Below are 12,984 nucleotides of genomic sequence, written 5' to 3'. Positions count from 1 at the left end.
ACAGCAGCACCAGCACGCCGCGCCTCCCTCTGGGCGCTCGACTCACACTTCGCCTATCTGTCGGGCATTTGCAGCGGCGGCGGCCCGCAGGTCTCCGGGCGTCCCGAGGCCGCGGCGGCGGCCGGCAGATCTCCGCGCGGGCCGGGCGCGCAGGCCGTCCCGCGAGCGACCGCCGCGCAGAGCTGCTGGCCGCGCGGGCCCGCGGCCACTTTATATAGGCCGGCGGCTGGCGGGCGCGGCGCCGGGAAAAGTGCCGAGCCGAGCATTCTTTTCCTGCGCTTCCTCCTACGCGGAGCCCAGTCTCCACTTCTGAAAAGTGCCGGGCCTCGGGAAGTGTTTTTCTTCTCATTCCTTACTGAAGCGTTTACTGCTGCCAAGCTCGCAGTCATAAATTTTGTTACAAACCACAATGACAGGTGCATTGATATGCACCGTGAGAGCTCCAGCTGCTTAATAACCTCGTCCCCTGGCCGCTGTGAGCGCCTTTTATTTATTCGGTATCATATTAGGTATTGATCCCGGGCAGAATTAAGTGCAATGAGCGAGTATCAGGGCTTGGCTGCTTCGGAGGCGCTTCGGGCCAGCACGGGCGGTGGTCGCTCCCAGGCTGCCTGCCTGCCTCCAGGCCAGGCTCCTTGAACCCTGCGAGTTAGGCTTCCAGGCTGAGAGGGGCAACTTTCCCAGGACCATAAGAAAGAACGAGTCTGACCCCTGAGGGGCGCCCCTTCCCCAGGAGGGGTCAGGGATAATGCTGGTGGGGTTCTGGCGAAGCTGCCCAGAGGGTGGAAGGGTGTCAGTGGAAGGAAAAGGCAGCTGAGAACATGGAATGAGAGTCCTGACCGGCCGCCCCCCTCCCCCTGCCCTGGCTGTCTTCACCCAAAGGCATTGGGGATCCCAAGACCCAAAGAGCAAAGGTAGTTAAAAGCAAAAAAAAAAAAAAAAGAAGAAGAAAAGGGAAGCCTTTTTTAAAAAGGGGGGGGGGGTGAGATGGAAAAGATGAGCCACTGAACAGTTGACCATTGTCCAAGTGATTTATGACCCATTCCTGCTCTTTAGGTTCAAGCAGAGTTCACAAGGAGTAGAGATTTCTGGAAAGAAATAAGGCTCTTTCCCAGTTTTGCAACAATCTTCTCGGGTTTTGTTTTAGGAGAAATGACTTCTTTGGGGTGCTGGATTTTTTTCCTGGAGGCTCAGTGTACTTCTGAGAGCATTCTGGCTCTTGCTTCTGGGAAAATAGACATTTAGGTGGTGGATTATGGTTGGGTTGGCCTGGAAATTCCTTAGGACAATGGAAACAGGCAGGAGGACTGACTGCCCTTATGCAGGAAGCTGCCTAGTAGTTGAGCTCGGGGGCCCAGCTTTTTCTAGGCATATGCCTTAGAAAATGTGTATGCAAAATCATCTGCCCCAGAGACCTGATCATTTCCTAAAGAAGCACTTTTAAGGGAACTATGAAGATAAACTTGGCCAACCTGGAGGAAGGGGCAGGCCGGAGGGGGGGGTGTTTTGTTTTCATAGTTGTGCATGCAATGCCTGAGGAAGCAGCAGTCTGTTTTCTGTTCTGGCGGTCGGTCGGAATATCAAATGTGAACATTTAAACATCCACAAGTCCAAGGTTTAAGACTAGCAGCAGAATCCCAGAAAAGTCCTGCCACTCAACCAAACCCAGTTTGCCTGGTCCTTTGGCCTAGGGGCAAATACATATAAGGCTCAGTCACAGAGTGGGATTTAGCTGTCCATTTGATGTTCAGGGCCTTTAGTATTCAGAGAATAATAGAGAAATGGAATGGAATGAAGCATTACGTCCAGCTTTAGGGAGAGAGTCTCACTCCACACATTTAGAAACAACACCACAGACAATTCTTCAACTAGAATGCCCTAACATCCCATTATCCCCTTGCAGAGGGCCTGTCTCATAGCAAGGTAAATGGCATATTCACTTATATTCTAGAACAAAATGGACAATGCTACCAAACAAAGGTCACTTTGCAAACATTTGAAAATATTGTTGCTTGGGCTCTTTGGCGAATGAGGGAAGGAAATGAATGAATGGAGAAGTGATTTTGGTAGGGTGGTCGAGTCCATTTGGCCACATACACTCGCTAGATACGATGGAAGCATCATGGAAGTCAGGGAAGGTTTTTCTGGGAAGGAAAGTTGCCTGAAAGAGGAGATCAAGATTTGAGACCAGAGAGCTGACCAATGAGTTTTCTTTATAAAACAGACAAAAGTGGTTGAATGGCATTGGTTATACTTTAACTTCTTAGAAACTTTTCTAAGTGAGAAGAGAAAACCTCATCAGGAATCAGAGGACACAAAAGAGGTAGACTTTTTCTTCGTTTTGTAGTTGTTCTTCAAATTCTGGGTCCATTCATCATACTATCATTTCTCTTTGCTTATGGGTGATGGAGGAGGAGCAGAGTAGATGATCCTGAGAAGATGTCAATAATAACATCTATCTATACAGTAGATCCAGTGTGAAAATAATGCTGCCAAATTAAAGCAGTATTCACTCATGCTCAAACTGGGCATTTCTTTACCCATCTCTACTGGTATCCACTTCAAAGTTGTGTATGTTTGTTTTTTAAATAAGCTTAAGTTTCTAGAAAAATGTGGGTGAAAGAGAAAAGCACCTTATATCCTCAAAAGAAGTCTGGGAATACATTTTTGAAGTCCTCTTCTTGGTTTTCATCTTCTAGTTTTGGACCCTGCACATCCCACAGAGCTGAACTGGGCTGCTTCTTCTCATGCTTTTACCAGCAAGTGGACAATCGGAGTTTCCATGAAAGATACTGTGATTTTGATATCAGGTGGGAAATATACTTTTTTTCCTGTATGTGGGAACTCTAGCTGTTCTAAAGGAGTTACAGGACTGTCTTTTGTTCACTCAAAACCCTAGGATGACTAAATGATTGAAGAATCGGTCTTCATTGATCGATTGATTCATTCAATAACCATGTCTTGCACATATTACATGCAAACACTGGACTGGGTGTGAGAAATACACAGGTCCTGCTTGCAAAAAGCTCACAGTCCAGTGGGGGAGTCAGCCATTAAGACTTATGACTACATAAGGTTTTTCTGTGCAGGTTCCAAGACTAAAATCGACAACTCAGGGCAAGAAATTGTATCCTAGGAAGAAAAAAATCCCAATCAGACAAAACTCTTCCTTAGGCTGGAGCTGAGCTAAGGAGAAGACTCCCCTCCTATTTGGTTAAGGTTCTGAGGGTTCAAGTAAGTTGAACTTCATGAAATCATGCAGTTCCCCACCCCCCAGCCCCCACCATGAAGTGAGTGGGTAGCAGAGACCATAGGACTTGTCTCCTGTATTTCTATATTGACTGGTCTTGCCAATGACAGTCCCTCTGGGGCCTCTCACTTTTCTTCTTGGCAGGTCACCTGGGGCCTGGGGCTGGCCCAGCTTCTCTCTCAAGATAAGCTAGCCATTGACGGTGGTGGTGAAGGAGACTTGTGGCAGTCAATGTTATTTGAGCAGGGTCAACAGGCCCCAGAGCTTCCTGAGTGCACGATGCAGAAGGCTGCTTACTATGAGAACCCAGGACTCTTCGGAGGCTATGGCTACAGCAAAGCCGCAGACACTTATGGCTATGGTGCACCGCATCAGCCCTACCCACCTCCTGCCAACTCCCTGGACACCGATTACCCCGGTTCAGCCTGCTCCATCCAGAACTCTGCACCTCTTCGAGCCCCAGCCCACAAGGGCACTGAACTCAATGGCAGCTGCATGCGACCGGGCACAGGGAACGGCCAGGGTGGGGGTGGTGGCAGCCAACCTCCTGGTCTGAACTCAGAGCAGCAGCCACCTCAACCCCCTCCTCCACCACCGACCCTGCCCCCATCCTCACCCTCCAATCCTGGAGGTGGGGTGCCTGCCAAGAAGACCAAGGGAGGGCCCAATGCTTCTGGATCCTCCGCTACCATCAGCAAGCAGATCTTCCCTTGGATGAAAGAGTCCCGACAGAACTCTAAGCAGAAGAGCAGCTGTACCACTGCAGGTAGCTCTGGGAGGCAGCGCACTCTTAGGCCACTAGTCAAAATCCCCTCCAGACTGACTCCCGGAAGTACAGTGACCTTGGAAACAAGACACCCAGGGCTGGAAGGGCAACCTGGGAGGCCATATTGCCTGAGCGCCTGTTCATGGAGAATTGTCCTTCCTTCATGTGCCTGATGAGGGTCATAGCCTTACAGTGACAGGGTGCTCGCTTCCATCCCAGGCAGCTAGTGCCATTGTTAGACAAGTCTCATAGTTATTAATAGAGAGCTCTTCTTAGACTGACCCAATATCTGTCTTATGAGGCAGCTGGTTATAACTCAGCTTCCCTTTTCCATCCAAGAACCCTTCAAAATGTGACGACAGGATCGAGGCTTCTCCGACTGAAGTGGTCATGTGGCCCCTGTCACATGAATTCCACTCTCTTAAATGAAAAGAACTCAAGTCTATTGAGTGCTGCCTGTGTTAGGGGCCATTCTAGGTGATGTAAATGTCCAAACCACCTTTCAAAGTAGGTACATAATAACACCCCTGTTTTATTTACAGCTGTGGAAACAGAGTGTTAGGGAGAATAAGTAACATCACAAACTATCAAGTGGGAGATTTGAACCCAGGGTCCCCCAAGTCCAATTCATCCTGCCCCATCGTGGGGGGGGGGGCAAGCCCTAGGGCAAGACAACATGCTCCGAAACTGGAGAAGCCATGGGTGCAGAGACCCCAGACTTCAGAGTGTCTGCCACAGGTCCGCTCTGGATGTGCTGGGAAAAGAACAGGCTCACTCACTTGGTTCCTGGATTTTTCTGGAGGCCTTGTGTGTTCTCTGATACAGTTTATTGTTGGGTAGATGTACCTGTTCCCAGGTCTGGGGCTAGTTTGAGGTCTGGGATGTGGCTTCTTATCAGTTTTCAGCTTTGTCCCTTGCTCTGAGGGGAGGGGGTGGCTGCTCCTAGGCGGAGAGGGCCTTCCAGCTCGCAAACTCCTTCTCCAGCCCCTCCCTCCTCAGCGGTAAGCCCAGGCCCTCCCTCCCAGAAGAAATCCATTTGTCTTCCCCGGGAGGGAGTGGACAAGCCGCTGAGAGGTGGCAGGGTGGTGGAAGCCAGAGTTGGGGCTGCCGCTCCAAGTACTGCAGCCCTCACCATGCTGGCAACCCTGCCCTGGGTGCCCTACCACTCCAGGGTGGAATCGTCATCCATTATTTACCACCTCCTTGCCTTTGGGGGCTGAGTCCTTGGGTGCAGCAGGGCCAGAGGGGGGTGTCATGTTCCCCGCCCCCCTTCCTCACCAGGTTGGGGCTGCCTGGCTCCCCGCAGCAGAGCAGCTGGCAGGGCTGGTCCAGCAGCTCTGGGTGAGATGCACCTGGCCTCTCACTAGAGCCCTCCAAGTCCTGATGGTGAGCTAGTCTGGAGGGAGGGGTGGGCCAGGAACCTCAGAGATGGCAGAAGTGAGTTTCATGTGCGTCTCATAGGTAGGCCTGAAGGAATACAGTTCCCTTTGGAATTTCCCTCTCCAGAGCCCCTCCCTAACCCAAGCCATGGCGGAGGCGAGGGTGTGTGTGTGTGTGTGCATGTGTGTAAGGGTGGAGGAGGAGGGAGCCTGGGAAGGGCCCCTCTCCCACCCTGAGCATCCCCACTTATCTGGCTCAGCGCTACTGCTTTCTCCTTTCTACCTGCCTGCCCAGGAGAGAGCTGCGAGGATAAGAGCCCCCCGGGCCCGGCGTCCAAGCGGGTGCGCACGGCGTACACCAGCGCACAGCTGGTGGAGCTGGAGAAGGAATTCCACTTCAACCGCTACTTGTGCCGACCCCGCCGTGTGGAGATGGCCAACCTGCTGAACCTCACCGAGCGCCAGATCAAGATCTGGTTCCAGAACCGGCGCATGAAGTACAAGAAGGACCAGAAAGCCAAGGGCATCCTGCACTCCCCGGCCGGCCAGTCCCCGGAGCGCAGCCCGCCACTCGGCGGCGCCGCGGGCCACGTGGCCTACTCCGGCCAGCTGCCCCCGGTGCCGGGCCTGGCCTACGACGCGCCCTCGCCGCCAGCCTTCGCCAAGTCGCAGCCCAACATGTACGGCCTGGCCGCCTACACGGCGCCGCTCAGCAGCTGCCTGCCGCAGCAGAAGCGCTACGCGGCGCCCGAGTTCGAGCCCCATCCCATGGCGAGCAACGGCGGCGGCTTCGGCAGCGCCAACCTGCAGGGCAGCCCGGTGTACGTGGGCGGCAACTTCGTCGACTCCATGGCGCCCGCGTCCGGGCCGGTCTTCAACCTGGGCCACCTCTCGCACCCGTCCTCGGCCAGCGTGGACTACAGTTGCGCCGCGCAGATCCCCGGCAACCACCACCACGGACCGTGTGACCCGCACCCCACCTACACAGATCTCTCGGCCCACCACTCGTCTCAGGGACGCCTGCCCGAGGCCCCCAAACTGACGCATCTGTAGCGGCCGCCGCCGGCAGGAACTCGCGGCGCGATTACCTCTCTGGGGGGTGGGGGTGGGACCCGCGGGCGGCTCGGTGACCCCCCCTCCCCCGCTCTGGCCCGGCCGCCGGGCCTCTCCCCTCCAGGCGCGCCCTCCTTTGGGTGACTCGCCATAAATCAGCCGCAAGAAGGCTCCTCGGTAAGCCTGGCAGTGCCGGGGACTGCGGACCGCGGGGCTCCGATCTCGAATGGTGCCCGGAAGGTAAGTCTGAGACCCGGCGGCGGCGCACCCTGCAGAGCGGCCGCAGCCTCGGAGAAGCCCGGGCCTGGCCCTCCCCCTCCGTCTAGTTTAGTTTGGGAGACCTTAATTTATATGCTCCTTCCCGTCCCATAAGGAACTGCATCGGACTCAACGATCTGTATTTATTATTTGAAGCGAGTCATTTCGTTTCCCTGATTATTTATCCTCGTCTTAATGTATTTATGTGTATATTTGTAGAGTTCCTCCAGCCGAGCTTAGGAACGCAGGGGCCACATTTCAGCTCTAGTCCCCGTGGTCTGAACTAGTGGCGAGAGTAGTTTTGAACAGTTGTAACCGTGGCTGGTGTTTGTAGTTGATGTAAAGGAGTAAGACAGCAAATTGTCCTTCGTGGGAAGAAGCAGGCAGCCCCACGGCGTGGCACCACTCCCGTTACGTTACTCACTTCTCAACAGCCGCAGGCTCAACCACTCGACACAGCTTATTGATTTCAAATTGTCTGGTACCATTTGAAGAAATATTTAGAATAAAAAAATTTCTCAGTCGGAAGTGTATCTGCGTTAATCACACACACTTGCAAGCATACCGCCCTGCCTTTATCTTTAGCACCACTCCCCCTAGACAAGGCCCTGAAAGTCTCTACACGTTAAAAAAAAAGGAGGAAAGAAAAAATCAAAAACATTTGCAATCCAGTGCACAAATTGGGTCTGGGGCTACATTCCAGCAATTGATATCAAAAGAGGGAATGTAAGGATGCAAAATTAGAGACTGATCTGGGTGGGACCCTGTGGGTCGGGTCGGGCTTTCCATAGCAGCTGTGCTGTTTCCATGGCTCTCCAGTCATAAATCTACTTCTTACAAAGAATCCATTTACCGGGGGAAGTTAGAGCTCACTTTTCTGCTTAGTAAAAAATAAACCTTGAAAGAAAATTGACAATCAAAGAAAAGACACCAGAGAAGACGACTGTCAGAAGGAGCTATGAAAAAGCTAAGGTGCAGATAAGAAACCGGTGGGTCACTTGAAGAAGCACCTGAGCTTTTTCTCAGGGAAGTGCTGTCTTAAATCTTTTCCTTTGTAGTGGTCGGTGGTTCATTTCTAAAGAGAACAAACGGTTCCTCCTCGTTGCCCACGATGTAAAGTAATGAGTTTCATTAATGGAACATAAGTATAAACACCTTGTTTACTCGTTTCTTTGTACAAAACGGGCAAAAACGTCTTCAAAGATTTATAACCATTTTGTAAATATTAGCGTGGCGTTAGCTAGGGGCGGACAACATAGACTTCCTTCTCTGGCAGGGGCACTTGAAAACGCCTTCGGAGAAGGTTCAATCCTTTTCTATCTCAGCAAAGTCGCCCACGCATCTCTGTGGGGGTTGACAAATAATACAACTCCTACTACATCCCGGTGACAGGAAGTGAAATTCCTATTGTGTGGAAGTACTTTAACTCTGAATCTTCTGGTGGAACAGCAATCGTTTCTATTTGGATGTTTGTGTTTCGCTGAATAATGATGGCTCAAAAATAATATTTAGTTTACTTGTTCCTTTGTGCTGTTTTAAAAATGGCATGTTAGATTGGGGGCGGGAGGGGACTCTCCTTTTGCTAAATTTCACTTTATCTGAGCAGGTTTAAAGTATACATGTTGTAGAAGTGTATCAGCAGAGAATAAATGACTTCAATTGAAGGCCTATTTTACCCACTTCCAAGGCTTAAAATTGTTTTATATGAAATTTGCACCCACAGGCAGGATTTCTTATTGTCTTGTAAGGAATTATTTTTTAAGCTATAAGGGAAATCAAGGAAGAGCTCGCTGCCGTGCGTGCAGGGCTTGCAACCACCGTTCTGAACTGGCTAAATATTAAATAGATGAATTGTCAGGCTGTTTAGATTCAGTCCGGTTTTCCCTCATCTCCTCTTCCCACCATAAATAATAATAAAAATACATAATGCATCATGGCTCCCAGCGTTTTCCAGCGCGCTGTGTGACCGCAGGAGTATCTGCTGAGTCTGCGGGTGTCTGCACGGCCCGAGTGGCATCTGCGGCTTAGGGTTTCACGGATTAGACGTTAACGGGGTCTAGCCGGGCTGACACCAGCTTCCGCTCACACTCGGCTCCAGCAAGTGCAGGCTTGGCCGCTCCCTCGCCTGGCAGCCGCAGGCACCCTCTGGAGCAGGGTGCTAGGGGTTCGCGCGTGCCAAATCTAGGGCTCTCCCTCAACCCTGCAAGGCCCCGGAGGCTTGGGAAATGGCTCGCGTCCCCAGCCCCCGCTCCGCCGCTGGCGCGCACGGGTCACGTGACGGCCACGCTCGCCCGCACCCGGCGCCAGTCCAGGAGGCCCATTCCCGCGGCCGCCCGAGGGGCGTGCGGAGGGGGCCGCACAAAGGCTTGCGCGCGAGGGAGCCAGGCCGGTCCGCGGCCCAGCCATTTAAAACTTCATCAATTATAAACAAGCCGTCTGGGCTAGGCTTTGCCATAAATTCCGCTCCTTTTGAGCCTGCAATTAGTGTTAGGAAGCATCGGGAGTCTAAACAGAACCAGTGCCCTCTGAAGGGCTCAACTGCCCGAGGACGCCGACCTTCATTTCCCCAGTGCCCCCCCCCCTCCCCCTGCATCGCTGGCGCGGACACTGCCAGGGTACACGCTCGCTAGGTTCCCGCTCTCCAGGGAAGGTCACAATAGCAGCTCCACTGGTGGAGGAGCCTGCCTGCCTCCTCCCTGCTGCGTCTGCAGCAGCAGAGAAAAAGGAGTGGGGGAGGGGAGCCTGGGCCAGCAATGGCGCTCTGGACACAGGCCCGTCAGCCCTCTCATTCACCCTCCCCCGCCCCTCTTGGGGTTGGCTCTGGGGGTAATGAGTGAGCCAGTGTACCAAACCCTCCAGCGAGCTGCTGGTCCTTGGCCTAGGGGTGAAGAACTCCGGGCATTACAGGAGTAGCGTACATAGCCTTTGTGTGTGCTGCTTCCCCAAGGGCTTCCAGGCTGGGGAGGCCACACAAAGGCCCAAGAGGTTTGCCTCAGGAAGGAAACGGTTCTCTGGCTCTGGCAGAGCCCAGCTTTGCTGCCTTCCCAGTAGAGACCACTTTGGGGAGGTCCGGTAGGGGGTGGGGTAGAGGGGTGGAGTCCCCTGAGGTCTGGTGAAAGGGAGCAGGGCCCCAGCTTAGATTTGTGGATGTGTGACAGTCCTATGGATGTAGCTGGTTGTGTTGTCCTGATTATCAAGTGTGAATGAAGATCTCTACCCCCACCCCCACCCCCACCGCCCCAGGAGAGGTAAGATACCTGGAAAAACCCAGTTGCCAGTTTGCAGCTGTAAAGTGGGGGTGGGGTCAGGGAAAGAGATGGACAGAAAGAGCTGGACAGAAAGAGCTCACCACTGCAATCAGAAGCTCAGTCCAGTGACCCAACTGGGCTGGCCAGAGGAAAGGAAGACAGCTGGAGAAAAGGCCTCAAGGGTAGTCTTGAGTGCTCATGTGCACACACCACCACCAAAGGAGGAAGGAAGGGCATTGTTAAGTACCAATTCTGTTCCTGGCTCTCAGGCCTCAGTCCAGGGTCCCTGACAGATTAAAAATCTGCCTCTGATGGACTCATTAAGTTAACCATCCATTTGTACCATTTCTTTGTACAGGCTTTCAAATGAGAGTAAGGGAGGGAATAGAGAGTCAGTACTTTCCCCTTGGTGCAGCCAGAAGCCCAGTCCCTATCACAGACACATCAGCCAAATTGGTTTCTGAGGCCCCAGAGGCTGCTAACCTTGCTGAACAAGATTTTTCGAATTTCTATCTGTAAGGAGTATTAAAAGATAGTGATTACCTATACTCGCTACTTGTTCTTGCTCCCTCCTCCAGCCTGTGCTAGATGACTGACCCTGGAGTGAAGCGCATCTTCTCTCCAACAGCAGGCTTGGTCTGTTGAATTTTTCAACTAGGGACGGTGAAGAGGGTGTGCATGTGTGTACGTGCATGTGTGTACGTGCATGTGTGAAATAACAAAGAAGTATAGGCATTCTAGTAAGAAACCTTCCTCTGCTGGACCTGAGTGAGCCAAAAGCTGGTCTACACTCCCAGTCTTCAAGGGACAGTCACAGGATTGTTGGACTTTATCCTGCGAGTCAGCTGAAAGTTCTTTCTGAAGTCGCTAATCGATCGATCCCGGTAATAGATCGAGTGGGGTTCTTCACATGGCTTCGGTCCCTCCTTCAGAAACTGTAAGAACAGAAGAAAAAGAGTGAAAATTTGTGAGTATTAAAGGCTGTGGGAGTCAGAAGGCTCAGGCCTCATTGGCCCATTCAATTCAGGATCCGACATGGTGACTGCCTGGAGAGGGTGTAAGTGGGCCTCTAGGAGCACGCCCCACACCCCCCCCCCCAACCCCAGACACTTAGACACAGAGTTGAAGCTGGGTCCCCAGTCAAGTCCTTCTTCCTCTGTGGGGGAACTCACTCTGCTCTCTCCCTCAAAAGGACTGGATGGAGAGAAGGAAGGACACAGAGAGGAATCCTCTCATGTCTCACCTAGGAGGTGGCCATGGTGGGGAAGACTGACTAGAGAGGTTCATCACAGAAGCAATCCTAGTTCTCAGTCGTTCCTTATCCTCTTCCCAAGATACAAGTGACTCCTTGGGGTCCAAGGCTAGTGTCAAATGAATCTACATTCTAAACCTTTCATGTTTCACATGTACACCTTGATGATTTGAAAGCCAGAGACAATCCAAAAATCCATTGTCAAGCCAGGTCTACCCAGAGCACAAGGAACAAAAGACTTCCCCACATGAAAGCTCAGCCCAGCTGGATGATGTCCATTTGCAGAAACTGAAGCAGATGAAGGTTCCGGTCTCCTGGAGAGCTGCAAGGTAGGAGCTAGACCCATTTAGGCCCCTGGTCTTCCGTCCTGTGGCACACTATGGTCTTACAGCTAGTTGGGATCATTTTCTGGAAGAATAAGATCTGGAAAACCACAAAAGAAGTAGTGTTTTAACAATAGTAAGGGCCCAAGGGCCCATGACTAAACACAGGCCAGGAAGACCTGGCCAGCCAGGGGCTTGCTGAAGGTAGGGAGAATGACATCCCTGATTTACAGGGTCACAAGAGGGCCTTCTGATGGCACTAGAACCCTCCTCCTCTGCTCTTCCCCCACGACCCACTGGGGAAATGAGGATGGCTGTGCCAGGGCTGCTGGGACTCACTTGTAGCACTGCCTCCCTCAACCCTGTCTCCTGACCCTCCCGGGGAGCAGCCAGGAAGCGCCTGCCTATTCCCAGTCTGTCCTCCCCTCACCCACCCCACCCACCCCCCACCCCCCTTCTGCAGGGAATACACACAAAGGAAGCCCCTACCCACCTTCCGACCCTGAGATGCTCCGGGAAGAGAGCCTTGTGGACTCCCAGTCTAAATCCTCCCCTGTCCCCCAGGCCCCAAGGGGAACAATAGCCGCCACCTCCCCGGCACAGCACGCTGCACAAAGGCCTGCTCAGCCCTGGCCACCATGTGACGCAAGCTCGCTCTTCGCCCTCCACTGCGCTCCTGGGCCCAGTCTGCAGAGCGCAGAGCTGCGCGACTGCGGGTGGGTGTTCCTAAAACGACCTAAAACAGTCTCTGAAAGACAAACGGTGAGTTAATCACCCTACCGGCTGGCTGCTGCGTCCCCTCTCACCCGAGAGGAGGCCTGGGGAGGGGGCCGGGTGGAGGACTTCTCTCTGTGTATGTCTAGGAGAGGTGGGGGGGGGGGACTGGCAGGAGAGGTTGGCCCTATTAAGAGTTCATCAATCACCGGGTGTGCACTTTTCGCTTGACAGCGGTTCCTCCTACTTCAGAGTAAGTCTGGGCCAGCTGGGATCCGACCAGAAACCGCACGCAGAAGAGAAGCAGGCGCGCAGTTTGCTCTCGCTGAGGGCTGGAGGGCTCGACCCGCCGCCCGCGCCCACCAGGGAGGGCCACAGCCAGGCTGCTCTGCAGCATGGTGCCCCAGGGACAGTAGTGGCCCACACTGCCAGACGTCAGCCAGTCCCGTCCTCGTTCTACTCTACTGGGGCGGCCCAGAAACCTCCCAACAGTCCTACACCCACACCGGTGACCTTGCATCTAATCCCCGCCCCACCAAATACGCACACCTCCTGCTCGCCCTGTTGACACCATTAAATGTTGCTCCACCCTGAGGGGGGTGAAGTCATTCTGAATACGGGGGCAAGGAAAATCCCAAGGGGCCAAAAGGTCTTGCAGACAGTATCTTATTTGAGTTTTTCAAAAGATCTCCTGAGGGATTGCTGTTCAGGGGAGCGTTTGAACCAGCATAGTTTCCTTAT

General features: G+C 53.1%; 1 protein-coding gene across 2 annotated transcripts; it reads left to right on the top strand.

Annotated features, from left to right (window-relative positions):
- Nucleotides 1-2,716: 2,716 nt before the first annotated feature.
- On the top strand, nucleotides 2,717-8,560 carry HOXD3 (homeobox D3). 2 transcript variants are annotated; one of them, XM_075528894.1, is made up of 3 exons: nucleotides 2,717-2,810; nucleotides 3,395-4,016; nucleotides 5,691-8,560. In XM_075528894.1, exons 2-3 carry the CDS (start codon nucleotides 3,482-3,484, stop codon nucleotides 6,446-6,448), a joined length of 1,293 nt encoding a protein of 430 aa, XP_075385009.1. In that variant the 5' UTR covers nucleotides 2,717-2,810; nucleotides 3,395-3,481; the 3' UTR covers nucleotides 6,449-8,560. The 2 variants fall into 2 exon arrangements, with proteins under 2 accessions (XP_075385009.1, XP_075385008.1); XM_075528893.1 differs by lacking the exon at nucleotides 2,717-2,810 and adding an exon at nucleotides 3,099-3,234.
- The last annotated feature ends 4,424 nt before the right edge of the window (nucleotides 8,561-12,984 follow it).

Source organism: Tenrec ecaudatus, chromosome 13 (assembly GCF_050624435.1).
Source record: "Tenrec ecaudatus isolate mTenEca1 chromosome 13, mTenEca1.hap1, whole genome shotgun sequence".
Lineage (NCBI taxonomy): Eukaryota > Metazoa > Chordata > Mammalia > Afrosoricida > Tenrecidae > Tenrec > Tenrec ecaudatus.
This window is presented reverse-complemented; position numbering and strand designations above follow the sequence as displayed.